The sequence below is a fragment of the Vombatus ursinus genome, unplaced genomic scaffold, assembly GCF_900497805.2.
Source record: "Vombatus ursinus unplaced genomic scaffold, bare-nosed wombat genome assembly UNPS02000582.1, whole genome shotgun sequence".
In the NCBI taxonomy this organism is placed as follows: Eukaryota; Metazoa; Chordata; class Mammalia; order Diprotodontia; family Vombatidae; genus Vombatus; species Vombatus ursinus.
Window position 1 is genome coordinate 10,491,605 of NW_020940360.1, and position 23,030 is coordinate 10,514,634.

Genomic DNA, 23,030 nt, shown 5'->3' on the forward strand with positions numbered 1-23,030 from the left:
AAGCCTTGTGAGTACATTCAGTAAGAATAATATCTTCTCCAAAGGGTACACCAAAAATTTCGTGATTTCATCAATGGGGAATCAATTTGGAGATCCTGGTTATTGTGGAGGTTAGTTACCTCATCTCTCATTAGGTCACTCTCACTGATTTTTTTCCTAACTCACTATGAAAAAGATTTTGTATCCAAAACTCATTTGGTTTTGGTTCACAGGAATTATTCCTTCAACTGTTTTTTGAAAATTTTCAGATATACTTTTCATGTTCCCTCCCTTCTTCTCCCTCCCCCCTCACTGTTATCTCTCTAATTCAGAAATTTTTTCACTTAAGGTATTACTTTTGGAATTACTCAATAGGATAATATAGTTATTTGCTAAATATCCCCTGTATCCACTTGAAAGTTTCTTGTGTCCTATGTTGGGAACCTTGGCATAAATATATTTTAGAGAAAATTCCATTAAAAATTGCCATACACACATACATGCATAGTCACACACACACACACACACACACACACACACATAGACATATATACATAAAAGACATATATACGTAGAAGATTTCAGTTTTCCCCCACTAAATACCTTAGTTACATCTTTTTAAAATTAGAGTTACCCTAGAATAAATTATTTACTCTCTAGCTGCTTGTCACTGAAAGTGTTCTGGCGGAGACTAGATCTGTCAAGGATACAATAGAATTCTGGCTTTGGGTGGGAATCAGATTATGTGGCATTGTAAATTCCCTTGTGAGATTCTTTGAATCTATTGATCTCCCTGGATCTCATTTTTTTCATTTGCAAAATGAGGAGATAGGCCTGATTTACTCTTAAGGTGCTATCTAGCTTTAAGAGGCTAGGATTTCTTGTTTAAATATGAGAACTTCAATTGCTATCCATTATCAGATGAGGGAAGGATATTATACTTTGTCGCATTCAGAAGTATCAAGTACTGAAATATCTTTAACTACTTAAAGACTATTTTTGTCTCTTTTTTCTCTTGGAATCTAGTCAGTACCTACATGAGCTTCCAATAGTACTTGTTTTTGGAATTGCCACATCTCCAATCATTATCCATCGATTGCTTCCTCAGGCAGTGTCTTCTCTATGTATAGAGCTACTCCAGTCATTGTCTTGCAAGGAGCACCTGGCTAAACTACTAGACAAGGTAATTTTTTCCTATGGAAACCAAGATAAAGGGAGTAGCAGAGAACATGATTGTGCCATGAGTGTATATCTAGAAGAAAAAATGCTGTATGTATCTCAGAGTAACATTTGTTGAGCACATTCATTTGTGCAATTTTGTATAATTATTAATTTTTGCTAGATTATTTTTGTCTTTGGTTAAGAAAACAAGTTTAAGATATAGTCCCATCTTTATATTTTCAGTAATCTATGTAGCACATAGTGGGATTTAATGTGTGTGTGTGTGTACATATCTATATTATGTGTGTGTATGCATACACATATATGTATTTATATGTGACAATAACTGTTTTGCCTTTTGTATCTCATGTAAAATGGTTTAAAGTTTTCAGTGGAATCTTTCCTGACTGCTAATTAAGTACTATAAATAACTATAAAAATTTTATTAATACAATTAAAAAAAATTTACACAGGAAAAAAAAAACAATTGAGGCTTTTTAGCTAATTCTACCCAGACTAGAAAATAAAGTCCTGAAGAATCAGGTCATTAGCTAGTCTTGTAAGCAAGGGATTTTTACAGACATGTTGTATATGCTGAGTGATTGTCCTTAGTGTACTGATGATAATTTGACATTTATTTACTGACCACCTTTACATTTTTTTTTTCCAAAAGGAAGACAAGATGCATGTCTAAATTTATCAAAAGCTATACTGACAGTTTTTCCAGTCCTCAAATGTGAAATTGTTTTGCAGTGGCCTTATTTACTTGGTTTTGGGGTGAGCATGGCTTCTTGCAGTTACTAAATTTTCTTTAAATGGTGAAGCATAGGGCAAATTTTCATTCATTCACATATGTGTGTGTGTGTATCTTCACTCTGTGTGTGTGTGTGTGTGCCATTGAAAACTATTTGTATTTTTCTGTTAATATCTAAATTTATCTCATATTTGAGAAAAGTAGACTTCCTTTTGTTTTGATGGCCAGCAGATTTAGCAGTATACAGACCATCTGTAGTAGAACTTTATTGATTTACATTCATTCCATAAACATGAGGAATGAAGGAGGAAACAGTATATCCTGTTTTTTACCATCCAGAGATGAGGTATAATTTCCTGGTTAATTCTTATATTTTTGCTCACTTTGGGAAAACTCATTCCCTTTTTCTTCATGTCAGCTGTTTTCTTCTCTTAGAAACAGAAAAATCAGGTATCTAATTCTCAAAGTAGTTTCTCCCATGTAATAGTCTTAACAGGAATCTGTCTCAGTAACAGAAACTTTACAAACACTACCCCATTGATCTTCACTGATTGCTTTTTTTAAAAACCTCAATAATCATTTAACTAATCGACAATATTTAGACAAGGAAGAAACAGCATTTTATTACTATCTTTTTCTTACAGGATTAGTAAACTTCTTTCATTGCTTCCAAGATTGTACTGTGGAAAGGGAGCTTTTGTCTTCTGCTTTTAGAATGAAACTAAGAGAAAACTGACAGATATTTGAGCCAACAGAGAATTAGCTAATTTCTTTAAACTAACTCTCTCTTTAAACTAACAAGTAAAGTATTTTTCAATTTTTCTTTCAGCTACTTCTTACAACCCGGTTCCCCTTTAAACTTAATGAGAAAGCATTACAAATTCTGACCAATATATTTCTATACCATGATTTTTCAGTTCAAAACTTCATCAAAGGACTCCAGGTAAGGGGACACTGAAGAAATTTTAAATACGGTAACCATTTGTTTAAAAAAGATGAAAATGCTCAATACAAATTGACAGGTTAGTCTGAAATTTTTAAGATCATGCAATGATAGCTTTTGAATAAGTTATGTCAAGTTATATTGTTCTGAAATCTTATAATGATTTATTGCTGCATAATGTTTAAAATAAACGTGTATTAAAATAAAATTAAGGCAAAAAACTGTATACCCTACACTTAAAATAGAACTCTTTCTCTTACTGTTTCCTGATGAAATACTGAAAATATCCCTTTGTAAAATGTAACTTAAGTGAATGAAATTACCTGGGTTCAAGTTCTGGCTCTTCTATTTATCAATTATGTAATCTTGGGCAAGTCAGATAACTGTCTGAACTATTAACACAATGACATGAAGACAATTCCTGTACTTACCAAGCTCTTCATAAACCCTTAACACTATAAACATGAACTGCTGGTTATAGCTGTTGCTGATTCACTGCTAATTCATCTTTGGAAAGTCATCTAACCACTCCGAGTTCCAGTTTCCTGAGGAAGAACATGAGAGGATTGGGTTATATGATCTCTGAGGTCCCTCAAATCTAACATTCTGTGATTTTATGTCTTTTGAAATGAAGGTATTACTGATCCATTGACAATAGAACATGTTTCTTGAATGATTTTTTAAAAAATAATTTTTAAATTTATTTATTTATTTTTAATTTTCAACATTCACTTCCATAAGCTTTTGAGTTTTAAATTTTCTCCCTCTTCTTCCATTCCCCCCTCCCCAAGATGGCAGGCAATCTGATATAGGCTCTACATATACAATAAATGATTTTTCAACTGTTTTTCCATAATGCCTCCAACATCCTCTTACCCAGTCTCCCTTGTTGACTAATGGTACATTTTAACAAGATCGTTGGCTGCAATGCAATACTTGTCCACAGAGCTTATAACTGGCCTGTGTAGTGATGGAACTCAAGATATTGCCTTCATAGGCATCGTGGGGTAATCAACTTCTAGCTGAGTAGACATTAAAAACATATTTGAAAAGCGACTTAGTTTACTAAGCAAGTTTGAGGTTCTTCTCTTAGTTCTGGCTCTGCTGCTGACTCATTGACATAAATGCCTAATTTCTTTGGTCTTCAGTTTCTTCATGCTGAAAAATATTACTAATATTTAATCGAAACAACACAATATCAGTCTGAGAGACAACTGAAGGTTGAAACTTACTTTGCAGAAATAAAACTAAATATTAATAATGGACTTTTACTTCTTATTTGTGAAAAATAATGGTCTGCCATTATCTTATTGTTGTAGTTGAAATAGTTAGAGCCTGGCTGTTTCTGATAGAGCCTTATAGGACCTTTGGGTAATTCGTTTCATTATTTAGCTTCAGCTTTTCAAGTTCTGGAACTTAATTTTCTTCCTTTACCCTATAGTGATCAGACTCTGGAGGACTGACTCATGTTAACTGCTTCCCAGGACTCCTCCTTCGTGTTGTCAGCATACCTGGGCAATCAGATTAGTAGTCTTAAGGTTCTTGATGGCCATGAAGATCGTATCAAAGGGAATTGGTAGTCCTATGGAATATTTCATGCAGACTGTAATAAAACCTGGATAATTATCCCTGTTTCTCTATGGAGTTTATCTTTCTGTTTTCTCTTGGTTACAACTTCTCTTCCCTTGAACAGTGTTAGATAAACTGCCAGATTCTTTACTCTCCATTTCTCTTTGCTCAGTCACCAAGAGTGTCTATCACTGTAACATTGTCATTAATTTTAAAAATATATTTCATTGATATCTTTTGTTTTTACATCACTCACATTTTTCTTCATTCCTTTCATTTCCCCTCCCGGAAAGCTATCCCTTATATACTAGGAAAAAGTCCCTAGGAATTTTTCAAAGGAGAAGAAATACAAAGTGCAGCAAAACTAATCAGCATATTGTAAAAGTCTGCTGTTTTATATATATAGTAGAAATATCAGATAGAAACAAGAGCCACTAAACTGTCCAAAAGGATCTCTGCAGACCACATACTGACTTAGAAAACCACATGTTAACTATTTATGTTCCATTGTGTTTTTATTTATTTGTTATCTATTTCCCCAATTACATTTTATTCTGGTTTAACCTTCTAGTGTATTTGACATCTCATTTATCCCCTCTTCCATTTAGATTGAGAAAATACTTAATGACAGAGTAATAATGCTTGGTACACATATGACTTTGTAGTATCCTTACAATAATTCCTTGTCCCTCTAGGGATATAAAGCCCACAGTTTGAGAACCATTGGTTAAGAGAAAAAAGTAACCGTAATACAGTATTCCATTTTCCCCCCTTCCCATTTCTGTAAAGGAAAAGAAGACGACCTCTCATATCTCTTCTTTGGGGGCAAGCTTGTTCTCTATAATTCTATGTTCATTTTTATCTATTCTGTTGTGGTTGTTCTTTTCCATTTACACTGTTATAGTCATGGTATATATTGTTTTCCTGGTTCCTGTTACTTCACTCTTCATCACTTCATATGTCTTCCTAAGCTTCTCTGTATTAGCCATGTTCATAAATTCTTGTAGAATTTTTCACTACCTGCCAGGGATGTTGTGAGACCAAATGAGATAATATTTGTAAGGCTCCTAACATAGTACCTGGCAAATAGTAGGCACTTAATAAATATTTATTTCCTTCCCTCCTTCATGTACCACAATTTGTTTAACCATTTCACAAAGGACAAATATCTACTTTGTGCATAATTCTTTGCTACTGCAAAAAAATGCAGCTATAAATATTTTGCTTTATATGACTCCTTCTTGTCAGTGACCTCCGTGCAGTATATATCTAGTAGTTGAATCTCTGGGTCAAAGAGTATGGACATTTTAGTCACTTTCTTTTCATCATTTCAAATTGCTTTGCAGAATAGTTATACCAATTCATAACTATATTACAGTGCATTAATAATGTGCCTATCTTTCCACAAAATGTTATAATGAATTAGATTGCACCTTTCTTTTTTAACATTAATTACATTTTATATTGTTGGCTTTCTTTTCAACATTGGGAAAAAAATAAACATTAATTAATTTCTTACTGTGTACAGAGCTCTGCACTTTCTACTGGGGGAGAGAAACAGTTTGGATAAAACTGTAATGTAGACCAGTGGTTCCCAACCTTTTTAGTGTATGAGACACCTTTTTAAACATCACATGCATATCTCCACATGACAGTGGTTCTATTATTATTCACTGACTGTGAAAATACAAAAAAGGTAGTGTACTTGGTTTCTATATGGATCTGTGGATCCTGGTAATAATTCTTTTTCTCTTTTTTACTGCCCCATGTCCCCACATAGGCCTAAAGCCTTCCATTTGGGAACCAGTGGTATAGAGGATACACTGTATTTTAGTTCAGGGAATTTGAATTTGAAATCTGAGTCACCTTAGGCAAATCATTGCACTTCTCTGAACCTCAATTTCCTGACCTATAAAATGAGAGAGTTGGATTAGATGATTACCAAAGTTCCTGTTAGCCCGAAACCCTGTGATTGTGTGCTCTATGGTCCTAGTCCATATGGAGCATTATCTAGTAGAGGCACTGACACAGATACAAGTATGATTCAGATTAATTCATGATAAGTACATAAGTGAAAAAAAAAATTAGAATGCTTTGCAATTTCTGAGGAACAGAAGGTCATTACCATCTGAGGGGTTTGTTGCTAGAAGAGAGTATCTGAGTTCGGCCTAAGAAGAGATGGGAATTCAACCGGTAGAGAATAGACTAAGTAAGACATAGGAAATAGTGTAAGTAAAGAGCAGTGGTGGTAAACCATAGAATAGACACGGGGGCTGACAGTTATTCCATTTTGGCATGATTACAGAGGGTTCCAGAGTGCAGTAAACTTGCATAATTAATAGCTTGAAACTGCACTATACCTTTGGGACATCCTACATGTGAAAACAAGAACTATGAGATAAAGACTGAAAGACATCCAGTAATGCAAAATTATGAAATGTCTCAAATGTCAGATTAAAGAGGTAGAATTTTACTTAGTAGGCAATGGTAAACAGCCATTACTATGTTTTAAATAAAGAAGTTACATGAAAAGATTTTTGTATAAGAAGATTGGTCTGGCATTGCTACAAAAGGTGGATTGGAAGGGTAAGAACCTAATAAGAGCTTATTCAGATCAGTTGGGGAACCTGTGTCCTCGAGGCCACATGTGGCCCTCTAGGCCCTCAAGTGCGGTCCTTTGACCAAATCCATACTTCGCAGAACAAATCCCCTTAATAAAAGGATTTGTTCTGTAAAACTTGAACTCAGTCAAAATGCTGTGCCCAAGGACCTAGAGGGCCACATATGGCCTTGAAGCCACAGTTCCCTGCCCGTGTTAAATGAATGGTCATGAGAACCATAATAGATTGGTGACAGTAAGAATTATAGAATCTTATTCAGTGAGGAAACTGAGACCCACAGAGGTTGTTACTTGACTGTGCTCATTCATATAGTAAGTAGCAGAATCAGCATTTGATATCCAGGTCTCCTTACTCCAAATACAATGCTTTTTTCTCTTTACCAATAGTTCCCAAACTATGGACTTTGTATCCCTGGAAGGATAAGGAATTATTGCCAAGACACCACAAATTCATAGGTGTATCAAGCATTGTTATTTTATTGTCATGTATTTTCTCAATAAAGAGGAGGGGGTAAATGAGATTTGTAAAGGTGGAGCCTATAGTCAGCTTCTAAGTCTTTTTCTTTTTTTTTTTTTTTTTTGTTTTTTGTTTTTTGCTTTTTGGTGAGGCAATCAGGGTTAAGTGACTTGCCCAGGGTCACACAGCTAGTAAGTGTCAAGTGTCTGAGGCTGAATTTGAACTCAGGTCCTCCTGACTCCAAAGCCGGAGCTCTATCCACAGCACCACCTAGCTGCCCCCAAGTCCTTTTATTTCTACCACTGTCACTCTCATATTCAGCCCTTCTGCTACAACAATAATAGTTCAAGTCTCTATCTCTGCTTGCCTAGACTATTCCAGTAGCCTCAATCTTCCTGCTTCCAGGCTCCCCTTCTCCAAGTCATCCTCCACATTGCTGAGTATAGTACTTTTAATAGAGTGAATATGCTAGTGGATTTAGAACCCAAATTCAGATCTTACTTATCTGTGTGACCATTGGCAAGGCACTTACCCTTCCTGAGTCTCAATTTTCTTATCTGTAAAATAATACTTACAGTACCTACCTCACAGGATTGTTATGAGATTCAAGTGAGATGATATTATATATAGATCTGTGATCTCATTGATTTGGGAACTCCTGCCAGTTCTTTAGATCACAATTGACCCATACCTACCCATCATCCATTCTTGTCCATTTTTTCTCAAAAGGTCACCTCAGGGGTCCACCTAAAGTTCAGGAAGTCTTCCATTGAGAGAGTACTAGTGGAACACTTTGGCTGTCAACCTGTCATCCATTACTCTTGCCACTTGACCAGTGCAGAAAGTGAAGACTCTCTTTTTGTCATACAATTTCTTTCTTTCTTTCTTTCTTTTTTGCTTTTTTGGTGAGGCATTTGGGGTTAAGTGACTTGCCCAGGGTCACATAGCTATTAAGTGCCGAGTGTCTGAGGCTGGATTTGAACTCAGGTCCTCCTGACTCCAAGGTCAGAGTTCTATCCACTATACCACCTAGCTGCCCCCATACAATTTCTTGATGATGTACTTTACTCTTGTTCTTCAGAGTTCCTCATTGGTTACACATTGCAGCACTCACACCTACCATATGTCTCTCCATGGCCCTCTGTTTGATGCTTATCTTTAGTTTTTCAGAGACAGTGATATTCCATGTCTTGTTGCCATATAGGAACACTAACCAAGGTCAGTAAAAAAGCTTTCCACATTATTTATACACTTGATCTTTCCTGCATGGATGGACTGCGGATCTCTTCCAGGAGTCTCTGTAGTTGTAGGAACTTAATGCAATTGGCATGGTGTCATCACCCAAGAGCATCTGGAAGACCTCACTATCTATAGGGAATCCCTCCTTGACTAGACTTTGCTGGATCTCTTCCATCCCAATGGTGAATAATTACTTTTGGCAAACATATACCACATCTCTCAGTTTTATACCTAGCTTGACGATTGTTATCAAAGTGTCATTGAACAGGGTTCTTTCTGTTATATCTTCTAATGAATCCTGAGTGATTTTGATGTATGAACAGGAGATACCTTGCTGTAAATGAGCCTGTAAGACAGCACTTTGTTTTGCTGAATCAAATGTTTTTTTAAAATAATCAGTAAACAATAAGCATGATGAAATCTTAAATTTTCTGCATCTTTCAGTTAATTGTAAAATGGTAAAGATATGGTTCATTGTTGAATATCACTTCTGAAAGTTTGCCTGTTCCCTACTAATGTCCTTATTTAGTAAGGATGTCCTCATTCTTATAGAGTTGACTCTCATAAAGATTTGTATAGATGGGAAAATAAGCATATAGGTTGATAGGTATTAATATTTTCTTAATTCCTTTCAGTGTTAGGGAGCTGACAGTTTCTGACCTCATTCCCAAAATCTGGGTGTATACACTGTTCATGTCTCCTTATTCAATGATTATAGTACCATTAATAGCATTTCACATAAACCCACAAAACATATATATGTATTTGAATATATAATAAAATATTTACATATGTGAATATAAGCTTATAGGTCTGATCTAAAAATATTCATGTAGACATCTCCCAGGAAGGAAGCTCCTTCTACCGGTACAGAGTTGGTACCTAGAAGTTACGTGATTTGTCCAAGGCCACACATTTAGTGTATATCAGAGGTGGAACTTGAACCTGATAACAGCCATTTTGGCTCCATTAATATCTTAGGATTTTTTGTTTTGTTTAGGTTTTTACCCCTGGAAAATTGAATTGATGTAAGGTAAAAGATTTGCTGTTGAGACATTACAAATATCTTCTCTCTTTTTTCCAGCTGGCTATATTAGAACATTTCTATTCTCAGCCACTCAGCATTTTGTGCTGTGATCTCCCAGAAGCAAAGAGAAGAATATATTCTTTATCGGAAGACCAATGTGAAAGTATTCGGCGCCTTCCCTCTTTTATGAGGTAAAAAAGACATGCATGTTTAACACTTTTATGGATGATTTGGAAGATCTATAGCTCACCCCCACCAATGCAGACTGTAGCACCTCCATACCTTACACTTTGTGTATAAGTTTCTTGTCTGTTGATGTCTAAGCCTTTCCCCACTTAGCTAGTCTGGTCCTAGGACTACAGACATATAGTCCATCACCACATCTGAAGTATTAAAAAAAGCACAATTATAAAAATATCTCCTTTTTAAAGTGTGAAAAATCTCTTAAATTACTCCACAGTTCTCTTTTTAGTAGTCCATCCTACAGTTCTGGAATTTGCTGTGTCTAACAAAATCACATAAGCTATGAAACACAACTGATTTATGCATCTAGAACCTGTACCAAGTAAAAGTGTAAATACAATGTAAGTATAAATAAAAAATAATGGTAGAGTTATGGAATCTTAGCACCCAGGTGAGGTCAACACAGCTCCAGGTCTTTTCCTTCATTTTACTGATGCACTAACTTAATTTTATCAGTTCCCATGATCATGGGATCATAGAATCATAGATCTAGAGCAGAAAGAGACCCAAGAGTTCATCCCTTCCTCAACCTCTTCCTGCCATTTTAGAGGTCGAAACTGAGGTATCAGTGTTCTGTTTACTGTACCATGTACTTTAAATAGTAGGTGATAAGGCTCAGGGAGACTAATTTATAAAATCAGTGAAAGGTACCTACTAGAGAAACCTAATTAATAATCATAAAGGTGGTTGATCAGCATGAAATCAGAGAAATGGGAGAGTTGACTGATTTTAAAGGATACTAGGAAACTAAATGGGTCAGTGGATAGAGCAACTAGACCTGGAGTCAGGAAGTCCTGAGTTCAAATACAGCCTCAAACACAGATGTGTTCTATGATGCTGGGCAAGTCACAACTTCTGTTTACTTGAGTTTTCTCAGCTGCAAAATGGAGATAATAGCAATTCTCTTCTCTGGATGTTATGAGGATAAAATGAGATAATATTTATAAAATGCTTTGCAAATCTTAAAGTACTATGTAAAGGCTAGCTACTGTTGACGTGTTATCATTTCATATAGATAAATGCTGAAACATGGAGAATTATTCTTATTTGACTAATGGAATGCACCTTTCTAGCGACTGGAGTACTTGTCTAAATAGTGTCTCTCCTTTGAACAGGATTGACATTTCTATTTTTAGAATCCATACAAATCAGGACAATTCTATTATGACAGTCTTGTCTTGGCCCTGTTACAATTAATTAGGTCACAGTTTATCTTACATAAATTACATTTCAGTCTACTTGAGATTTTTTTAACTTCATAAATTTTATTATAAACTTAATCAGTGATGAAACAAATAAACATATACAGTAAGGAATAAAATCTTGCATAAAACTTCTAACATATTACACTGTACTTTTTATCTTGATTTTTAAAAGTTATTGATATCTTTTATTTTTGTATTACCTTCATTTCCTAATATTTCCCTCCCCTACTCAGAGGAGACAATTTTTATTTAAAAGGATGAAAGAAAAATTCAACAAAAGTAACCCACTCATCCAACAATATATGCATTGTTCCATATCATCAGTACCCCTGCTAAGTAAAGAAGGGAGGTGCATTCTTTTATTTCTTCCTCAGGAACAGGCTAAGTCTCTTTAATTACACAACATTCAGTTTCAGTTTTCATAGCCATTGTCATTATGTACATTTTATCAAAATAGAACCAAAATTTAACAAAAAAAAAAGAAGAAGAAAATCTGTTTATTCATTGTCCTTTCCTGAGTTCTATCTACAGTTTGTTTATACTGACTTTGTAAGTATACTCTTTTAATTGTCTTGATTTTCATGTAGATGTTTTCCCTTGATGAGATTTAGGAGAAACCCTTGTTCACCTTAAGAGATACCCTTTACTCAACAGCATCATATTTATGGACAAAGTGATAGACTCCCAGGGTTCTGAGAGTTGGAAGGGATCTCCAAGATCATTCATTCCAGCTGTACCTGACAAGAACTCTCTAAGCAGAAAACATCAGGAGCATCCACTCTCTCATTCTGGGCACCAGACTTCTGTCAATGTAGACTTAAATCGTGTTAGCTCTTTTGACTAATGTGTCAAGTGACTAGTTAACTCATATTGGTTGGTTACATTACCAGAGGGATGAATTCAATCCCTTTTATGCTGATTCATATTGCTTTCCATTTTAGACAGTTGCATTATTTCCCACCTTGCCCACAAATTCTCTGGTGAGCACCCTAAACTCTGAACGTAGAGCTTATGAAACCTTGACCATCATCTTGGATTTGTTTTTAGGAAGAAATATGTTTGTGGGTGTTAAACTGGGAAGAATTTGGGGTTCTTTTGGCAGCAGTTTCCATTGGTTTTTTACATGATGGTTTTCTGAGTTATGTGTGTGTGTCTCATGTACTAATTTCAGGTATGTAGAGAAGCAAACTCCAGAAAAACAAGTCGCATCATTGACCAATGAGAGATTTCTAAAGGTAAGAATGGGAAAAAAAAATAACATTAAGACTTGCTTTAGCTCTTTTTTTTTTGCAAAGAATTTAAAAGCAAGATTTTATCGTTCAGACTTGGCCCATTTCCTAAATTTGCATAGTGTAGTTTGCTTTGTGCAGTGATGTTTCAGCTCTTTATAGTGGGCTTATTATTTGAATATTAGTCTGAGGTGATGAATCAGAAATTGTTTTACTGAGAGAAAAATCTAAGCCAGAACACTGGTTTTCTTCTAGTCTGTTCTGAAAGGACTATTAGATCTCAACTTGATGTTCACATAGTGGTTTTAGAATCTGTAGGCAGTCTTATTTTAAAATTTCTTTGCAAGGGCCATCATGCATCAAAACACAAAGAAACCAAGAGGCTCAAGTATCAAACTCTTAGCTTTGCAAAATATGTATAATATCAAAGATGCAGTAATGAACTTGAGGAAATTATGAACTAAAGCACATTACATAAATGGGAGCTTTTAATTTTATGTTAGGTGCTTTTCACCTTATAATTATCTTAATAATTCTCATACATTTCTTTGGAAAAGGATACTTGATATGTTACATGTTGTACCCTAAGAACTTTATAGAATAGTAATTTTTTTGGACTAGACCTGTGATTTCTTCTGTGTAAGGAACTTCCAGTGAGGAAATCCTCTCTACCAATGCAGATTTGCTCCTACTCTACATGTTTTGGTCTTATATTGTTGTCTGTGTCACTGAAAGGTCAGAATTGGACTTGAACTCAGTTCATCCTTACTGTGAGATCAGCTCTTTGTCCTCTGTGTGACTATGGCTTTCCTGAATACCATACAGCAGGTCTGCACAACTTCTGGCCACCCTCACACAGCTTGCGGCATGCCAAAACTCTATATACAAAGGATGTTTTCTTCAACATTTTTCATGGGCCGCCTGGAACCCTTTGGCATGCCAAGGGCTACAAATTGTGCAGGCCTGCTATACAGGGTATCCCAGAAATTCTTAGTTCAGTTTTAAGCTTTAATAGCTTAAAGACTTCTGGGATACCATTTACTATTTTAGAAACTTGGCTACAATAATGTTATATCCAACAGCTAAGAAAAAAAATGTCTTAACATTATTTTTGCATCAAATGGTAGTTTTCTTCAGGAGTGAACAATATTCTGAGAATTGGGAGATCTGCTTCCTAGATCCATCTATATCATTAATTAGTTCTGTGACCTTAAACAAGTCATTAAAACTTTCTGTTCCTTTTTTTCCTTATATTTGAAATGAAAGGACTGGACAAGATGGTCTTTAAGGTTCCTTTCAGCTTTAAAATTCTGCTTTTCTTTGAAAGTATTGAGATTATGGTTTATTTTTAAAATATTGTTATTTATTTTTAGCATTCTTTTCTTTTTAAATTTTGAGTTCCAAACTCTCTCTCTCCCTCCCAACCTTCCTATACCCACTTGGAAGGTAAGCAATCCAATATCAGTTACACATGTGAAATCATGCAAAACATATTTCCACCATATTGTCCTATATTGTTTTTTAAAAAGACAACAAAAATAAAGTGAGAAAATTGTTTTTCAGTTTGCAGTCAGAGTTCATAATTTCTCTCTCTCTGCAGATGCATGGCATTTTTTCATCATGAGTCCTTTGGAATTGTCTTGGATCATTGTATTGATCAGAGTAGCCAAGTCTTTCATGGTTGATTATCATTACAACATTACTATTACTGTGCACAATGGATCTCCTGGTTCTTCTCACTTCATTTTGCTTCAGTTCAGATAGGTCTTGCCATGTTTTTCTGAAACAACCCCTTCATCATTTGTTATAGCACAATAATGCTTCATTACAATCATAAGTCACAACTTGTTTAGCCATTCCCCAACTGATGAACATGCCCTCAACTTCCAGTTCTTTGCCACCTCAAAAAGAGTTACTGAATAACTTTGTACATATAGGTCCTTTTCTTTTTCCTTTGATCATTATGAGGTGCAGACCTAGTAGTGGTATTGCTGGATCAAAGGTTATGCACAGTTTTATAGGCCCTTTGGGCATAGTTCAAAATTGTTCTCCAGAATGGTTGGACCAGTTTACAACTCTCCCAACAGTTAATTAGTGTATCTGTTTTTCCCCCATCCTTGTAGCATCTGTCATTTCTGATAGGTGTGAGGTGGTACCTCAGAGTTGTTTTAATTTGCATTTCTCTATTCATTAGTGATTTAGAGCTTTTTTTCAAATGACTATAGATAGCTTTGATTTCTTCTGAAAACTACCTCTTCATATCCTTTGACCATTTTTCAATTGGGGAATGGTTCTTATTTTTATGAATTTGATTCAGGTCTCTATATGTATTTGGAAAAATGAGACCTTTATTAGAAAAATTTGCTGTAAAATTTTTTGATATTCATTGTCTCTGATCTCTTTTAGCAAAATGTAGTTTTCCTTATTATCTCTTTTAATTGAAACTATTTTTGTTTTTTTGCGTTGTCTGAGAACATGATTGTTATCCTTGCTTTTTTTTACTTCTGCTGAACCATATTAGATTCTGCTCTTAGGCTAGAAAAATATCTCAACCTAACTCCAGAGTACACAACTGGGAGCCATGAATTAAAAGACAAATTAAGATTTGGTATCAGAAAGAGAAAAAAAATAACTAAGTGACAATTAGAGCTGTGTAAAAGAAGAATGCTTCTGGAGGCAATGCTTCTCCTCATTGGATTTCTTCTAGAGAAGACTGAATGACTACTTGTAGTTTTATGTAATCGGGGATTGTTTTTGCACTATCATTTGAACTGAAGTCTCTTCCAACTCTAAAATACTATGATTCTGTGTTGTGTAATGTATAAAAAGTTCAAGAGACATAGTTTCTGGTCAGCAATCATTTTATTAATTATGGCTAGCATATAATTAATAAAAGGATCACTTGGCTGCCTCTCCTAAACCAAAGATGGATCATGGTAGCTTCTTGATGCTTATATGCCCTTGGAGGAGTAGGTGTTCCCTGATGGCAATCAACTCTGATTGATTAACAGTTAATGAGAAGAATGACTATTATAGTGAAAGATGGACCTATTCTAATGGTGGCCTGGGGACTGATTTTAATTATGTCACTTTTACTCCTAGATCACCCCCAGCCCTGGACAATCTCGACAAAGGATCTCTTCCCCCACTCCCATCCCCAAAGCCTGAGTAGAAGGCAGTGAGCTTCCCCACTTGGGTGGGGTCTGAACAAGTTTGAGGAGATAGTTAATCCAATCTCATTATCAGCAGTTTCCTTCAGATGCTGGCTGATTTCTGAATGACTAAATAGCAAGGGAAAAAATCCTAGCTCTCCCCAATAATAAATAGTTATTAATATAAGAGAGAAATAATCATTTTTCTCAGTTGCTACTGATTCTGTATATTTATAATTATGTTATGTCATGAAAAGTTTCACCTTTTGACGTGTAGGAACATATTTTACTCAAAAAAAAATATGATTTTGGAATATGTTTTGTCATGGAAAAAAGAATGCAATTCCAATATTTCTTTCCAGCCTTGAACAAAAGTCATCTCCAAGTTATTATCTAGGAAAAGAAAAGACATAAGATACATTTTTGGAAGTTTTAATTCAACTTGGTTGGAGTATTTAAATATAACCAAAATTCCTTGTGTTTTCTAGTTAAGAATTGAAGGATTTTTAAATATGTTCTTTTGTTTACGGTACTTAAGTTTTTCCAATTAATACATTACACTGAGAAATCACTAGATATTTATTGAATAATGAAATATCATTGGATATTTATGTGAATAACTATGAAGAAAGTAAAATGACATAAATTGAATATAATTGTGTAGTTTTAGAGATTACATGTGTGAATGTGCGTGTACACACACACACACACACACCCCCCCCCCACACACACAGAGCAAAGACTTATCAATTCACAGTCATAAATCAAAATGCTTTAGAGATTAACCTATGCCCTGAGGAATTTGAGAGACTTGTCTATTAGGCATGTAAGGAGTTCAAACATAAAATAGTACACAACATTATTAACTGCCTTAGGCCATATTAGGGTCTGGATCCCCAAAGCAAAGGATCCAAGAGGAGGTATGCAAACTGTCAGATCAAAAGCAACAAAGAATTATGCCTAAAGCGAAGTTACTTTTGCTTAAGGAATTACTCAGAATATAATTGCACTCTGAGTTACTATGGAGTCAAAGTACCTTTCTGATTAGAAGGTGAAGTTATTACAAGTGGATTATCACAGAAACACAGAGGAAGACATGTATCCTGGGCCAAAGCTGTGCTTACCCTGAACTAGTTGTTTTTTTGTGGCACAAGTTACCTAATCAAAATATTGTTATCATCAGACCTAATCAAAAATAATGTTATCATCAGACAGGAGATTTTCAATTCTACAGTCATTTATTAAGCTCCTACTATGTACAGGCACCTGTGCAAAGTAAGGTGTTTGTCTCACAGCTTTAAGCAATCTGTTTTATTCACTTTGATCATGTACTGTCACCCTTTTGAATTAGACAGTATGATATTAACAGTTCCTTCTCATTTTGTTCAATGAGCCATTGTATCTGTACTCGGTGTTGGTCGGTATTGGTGAGGGTAGTGGACAAATCCACCCTTAAATATTACCAGTAGGTTAGTCTTTCTTAAATGCTGTTTTCATCGTTTCATGTTCTTGTTCATAAACTTTTGTTGGCTTCCCATTCCCTATAGGATAAAGTCCAAACTCCAAATCTTCTACGCTCTGGTCCTGATTTACCTTTGCTACTTTCCCTTTCACTATTTTGTTGTTCAGTCATTTCAGTTGTATTCCACCCTTCCTGACCCCATTTGAGATTTCTTGTCAGAAATACTGGAGTGGTTTGCCATTTCCTTTTCCAGCTCATTTTACAGATGAGAAACTGAGGCAAAAACAGGGTTAGGTGCCTTGCATAGGGTCACACAACTAATAAATGTCTGAGGCCAGATTTGAACTCAAGAAGATGAGTGCAGGCCTTACTTCAGGCCTGGTTCTATCCACTGTACCATCTAGCTATCCACCCTTTCATCATGCCCCGTCATAATTCTTCCACTCTAGACAGACATTTCAGTTCATTGTGCCTTCTAAATATACCAAGACATTTTCCACTTCCATATTTTTGTTCATCCTTTTGCCTCCTGGGATGACTTTCTCTTCCTTTACACCTAATCAAGTCATACCCTATTCTTCAGGCCCTGGTTTAAATCTGATTTCCCCCATCCATCCTTCTCTGACTAACCCAATCAACAGGAGCCTCCATTTTTTTATTCCTAGAACATTCTTATCTCTTGTGTATTTCTGCCTTTGTAATCGTTGTTCCACATGCCTGAAATGCTCTTCCTCCTTGCCTTACCTCTTGGAATCCCTGTTGTCCTTCAGAACTCAGCTTAAATGCCCATCTTCTGCATGCAGCCTTTCCTGGTTTCACCCTATTGCTACTCCAGCTGTTAGTCTTCCCTCTAAGGTTTTCTTCCATCTGCTTTGTATGTATCATTGTCTTAAAGTCTGAAGAGATTCCGAATGGTAAAGTCCTATACAAGGAGAGTTAGCAGTTTTCTTTATCTGCCACTTAGGTTGCTAGGGGGAAAACTGAGGGGCACTCAGAAAGGAGAGTCCTTAGTCATAGCCCTGGTGTCAGGAAGAGGGTGCCTTTGCTATCAAGGCATGTGGTTTCCACTTCTTCCCTTGCTCTCTATATTTCCTAAGTCAGGGACTTGGAAATTAGGTGAAGCTAGTTGCAGTTTTGGGCTTCTGCTCATGTATTTAAGGAGAGAACTAATACCTGTTTCTAAGGAGAGAACAAACCAAAAACAGCTTAAGAAGTAGACAGAGCTAAGGTGCAACAAGCAAGTTTTATTGAGGGGGTGAGAGATGCATAGTCCTGGGGTAGTCAGGGAGGATTAGATACATACTGGGTGGGTCCACTGGTGTCTTGGATTGGAGTTAGGCCACTGAAGGAGGAGCGAAGTAGGGTGAAAGGGGAGGTAAGTAGGGAGGACATGAAGAAAGTCAGGTGAATTTTTTTTTTTTTTTTTTGCTTAGGCAGTTGGGGTTAACCCAACTTGCCCAGGGTCACACAGCTAGTAAGTGTCATGTGTTTGGTCTGAGGCCGGATTTGAACTCAGGTCCTCCTGACTTCAGGGCCGGTGCTCTATCCACTGCGCCACCTAGCTGCCCCCCGGATGAATTTTTATAAAGTTTTTATCTGGATCACACAGAACCAGACTTTGGGGACAAGGGCACGGGGACTTTGGGGACAAGGGCATGGGGACTTTGGACATGGGATGTTGGTCAAGGTTTAGTGTTGCTGGCTAACTGGTGCTGAGGTGAATACTGGTAGAAATTGGTAGCTAATTGATATTCAGACTCCCTGCCAGATGAGGAAGTGGGTATTGGGCCCTTTCTGCTAGTCGTCTTCTGACAAAGGTGAATCAGGATTTCTTTTTTTTAAGCTTCCACAGGATTTTTTTCATTTAGACTAATGCATTCCTCATAATTTTGAATACTATATAGCTATTTATTTACATATTATCTGAACTCATTAAAATGTAAACTCCTTGTTGTCAGGGACTAATTTAGCTTTTCTTTGTATCCCCTGTGTTTAGCTGCTAAATACACAATGCCTGGAATATAGTGAGCACTTAATAGTAAGCTTGTTGATTGATTTTTTTTTATCAAATACTATGAGACCTCTGCAGTCTGACCCCAAGCCTTTTAGAATTCTCAGATTTCTGGAATGACTCTAAACTAAGGTCCATGGATCCGTAAGGGATCTGTGGATTGATTTCACAGTTCCATGAACTTGGATTGAGAAAAAAATTACAACTTTATTTTCATGAACTTCTAACTGAAAATTAGCATTTACTTCAATTATTTTTAAAACATTCTGAAAAGGACTTTCACCAGACTGCTAAAGGTTAAGACAAAGATAAGAATCCCTGTTCTAAATCTAGAAGGTAAGTCCCCAAAAGACTGTAGGTAAGCTCCTTAAGGTCAGGGACTGTTTGAGTTTATCCCCAACTCTTAGCCCAGTACATTATACATAGTAAGGGCTTTAATACTCTTGGATTATTGAATTAGTCAGTAGAAAACAAGCCAAGTAAGCAGCCAGACAATGAGGTTTTATTACTTTGCCTTGAACAGTTAACTTTTCATATGTATATGTCTTATCTACGCAATTGGATTGTAAACTGCTTGAGAACATCTAAGTCTAAAAAATCCCTTTGTCTGCCTCCCATCCAGCATTTTGTCTATTTTGTGCCTTTGCTATTTTCTTCTGATCACTACCATTTGTGCCTGTTTCTGGGATTGGAAGAAAAGCCAGATGGGAGGAAATTGTTGCAGGAGAAAAAAATAACTAAGGGAGACAATTAGGGAGAAAGTAGAAGTGACTACAGGATAGACAGTGAGGTGAAATGAATTTAGCAATTGCCGAGTGAGTTAGGGATTGAACCTTCTAATCGAAGACTCATCACTAACTGTTAACCTGTTAAAACTGAAGAACCTCTCCCTTCCCTATATTAAAACTGTAAATGTTGGAGTGGGAAGACAAAAGACAGACCCAAACAAGAGTTAGCTAACATTCAAACTTCACTGGAACAAAAAGAGAAAGTGTTGCTATGTAGCTGTCTATTTGATGCCTAGGGTGTGGTATGTCAAGCATAGGAAATGTTGCTGGCTAAAATTTCTTCCTAATGGGAAAAAAAAGAGCCCTCTGATATCTAGAGAGAAAACAAAAGGAAGCAGAAAAATGCAGTCTTTTTGGCAATAACTAACATCTTAAGCTCCAAGATCAGTACAATCTTGTTTTTAGTCACCTTAAAAAAAAAAAAAGACAAATAACTGAAAACAAAGGTCAAGGATTCAATCTTAGTTTCTGTGTATTTTCTTCTCTTTTCTCTTATATTACTGTTTATTCTGTATACAAAATTAAAACACTGTATTTAAGAGTGGAAATTAAAATGTACACTAGGACTACTGCCAGATCCAGTTTGGCTCAGACATTTTCTCTTGTGTCTATATTGAACAAAATCAAGAAAATAATTGGGATAGAGGAACAGTGTTGATATGGCTAGAGAGAACCAATGTATTAAGATAAATCATTCAAATGATAGCGTTTAATATTCTACCATATATTCATCTATTCATTTCTCTTTGTCTTCACTCCTACTTTTCATTGATAGCCTCCATGACCAAAGACAACAGACAGCACTAGATTCCCACCTTGGCATGTTTATAATCCCATGGTCATCATGATGTCTCTTTCTTCTTTAATCTTATCAGGTATCCACTGTGTTGTTAGACACATGCCTTCACTAGACTATTCCTTTCTAATTTACTGTAATTCTTAACTACCTTTCATCTTGTTTGTTCCAGTCTAATCAGTCCTTTTTTTTTTTAACTTATTATTCCTTGTGGTTTGTTCACAGCTCTTTGTGGCTGCTTCTGAAAGGTCTCTAATCTTTTAATCATCCTCTTATTCGTAGGGAGAATTGACTCCCTTCTTCAACAATGTTTTGTCATTATTATTCTAATATTTAACATTTTGGGTCCACCTATTCTAACTTCTTCTAACTGATAGAAACTTCAGACTCATACTAAAGGAGGGGAGACTAGTTAGGAGACTATTAAAATTACCTAAGCATGAAATGACTAGATTGGACTAGATTGGCATTGCAGAAGTAAAAATGGAAAAGAAAGGATAGATATGAGAGATAGTACAAAGATAAAATCCCAGAACTTTGTAGATTAGTAGCTCATTGTCAGGGTGGTGGGAAGGCCTGAGACAATGAGTTTGTTTCTGGACTTTTTGAGTTTAGAATAGCAATGGAACAGCCAAGTGGAAATCTCTGCTAGGTATTTGGAGACACAAGACTAAGCCCACAGCTTTCACTGAGTCTCTTTTCTTCTACCTGCTTATTCCATGCTTTACTCCCTGCTCTTTGCCTTAGTCCTAAGCACTGTAATCTTTTGGTCTCATTTGGGATGCTGGTTTGCTTTGGCCTCATCTGAAGATATTGACCCTTTGCTAAGCCTTTCTACTCTGCAGAAAATTTACAGAGTGGTAAGGAAAGGATACCAGCATGGCAATGGATTAAGAAGAGTCAGAGGCATGCTGGCTTCTTTATCATATGATTTCCTTCCCTGGGCCTTTTTAGAAATTTGTTCTTTTCCTTGACTCCTTTAAACCACCCTGGCCCCTTTGGCAGTATTCTGTTCTTCCATATCCTTTCTGATGACTCCTCTTAACAGTTTCCTTGCTCTTTACAAAACAGGACTGCTGTCAAGAAGTAGCTTTCCCAGAATATATTTTGAGGCTCCTTGGAGCAACTAACTTCTGACTCTTCTACTATAAAAACAAAATCTGCTGGAACTCAGACTTGCCTTTAAAGGCTGCAGATAAATATCCTATGTAAATATGTTTTGTTTTTAATTTTATGTGCTTAATGATTTCATATTTCACTTATAAAAAATAAAATCATATATATATATAATGATACCTTCCTTGTATGGTGGTGGTCACCTTATTTGAGATTCTAAATACTGTAAACATTTGTTTTAACAGAAGTAGACTGCCACTTGGGAGTTCTGTTTTCTTTTCTCAGTTTAACGATGAGTTATGAGATAATTTTGGACCAATATTTCAAATGCTCTGTCTTATCTGTATTTTTGTTAATTATTTATTTTCCTAAGTGCTTTGAAATAAGATTAAATAGGTTTTCAGATATGGGCTCTCAAGAGCAAATACAAATGTTAAAGGAGTCTCTACTTTTTTATGTTGATTGTATGTGAATATGTCTTGCCTGTGTGCCATATCTTATCTCTTGTCCTACTTACTAAAGAATAGTCTAGAAAAAAAATTGTATGATCTTTTACATTTGTTTTATTTATTTAAAAGTTATAAATTATTTTAAAATGAGTGTAGTGAGTGTAATGTAATTAAACAAGGAACAAAATGAGCCCAAGTACTTTGGCAATTGGCATTTAGTATTACAGTGTAATAGAATGTTAATACAATTCTTTTTCAGTTGATAAGTGAGAAAGGTACTGAATGTAGTTAGTATTTTCACATAGAAGAAAGAGAAGTGGAACCCAACAATTAGTGTTTCTCTTTAGAACCATTGGCATGAAAGACTCCTAAAAGAGAGTTTACTGGCTTCTTTCAAAATCTTACAGGTCCAGATTTAAAACATGAAGAAACAGCTCCCCTCAGGTTCTTAAGTACATCTGGATTTCTAGAGGCAGCTTGGTTGCACAGTGGTTAGAGCACTGGCCCTAGAGTCAGGAGGGGACCTGAGTTCAAATCTGGCCTCAGACCAAACACTTGACACTAGCTGTGTGACCCTGGGCAAGTCACTTAACTCCAATTGCCTAAAGAAAAAAAAGAAAGAAAAGTACATCTGAATTTCTTGAGCAGAGATTGTAATACTCTAACTAAACCATAGACTTATCAGAATTTCTAGGCAGAGACTGTGTTATTCTGCAAAAGACTGTCTCATCCTGTCTTACAGCATCATAGTTTTAGAGCTCAAAGGAACTTTAGAGGTTATATTTTATAGATGAAAAAACTGAAGTCCAAAAAGGTTCAGTGACCTGTCC

General features: G+C 35.8%; 1 protein-coding gene across 3 annotated transcripts in view; it reads left to right on the forward strand.

Moving 5' to 3' along the window:
• ORC3 (origin recognition complex subunit 3) overlaps positions 1-23,030 on the forward strand; it is a 123,637-nt gene that overhangs the window by 49,170 nt on the left and 51,437 nt on the right. For all 3 annotated transcript variants that reach the window (XM_027856217.1, XM_027856233.1, XM_027856226.1), the window contains exons 8-11: positions 1,006-1,162; positions 2,724-2,837; positions 9,807-9,940; positions 12,369-12,432. In XM_027856217.1, the coding sequence (XP_027712018.1) occupies positions 1,006-1,162; positions 2,724-2,837; positions 9,807-9,940; positions 12,369-12,432 (469 nt within the window). The remainder of the gene's footprint in view (positions 1-1,005; positions 1,163-2,723; positions 2,838-9,806; positions 9,941-12,368; positions 12,433-23,030) is intronic.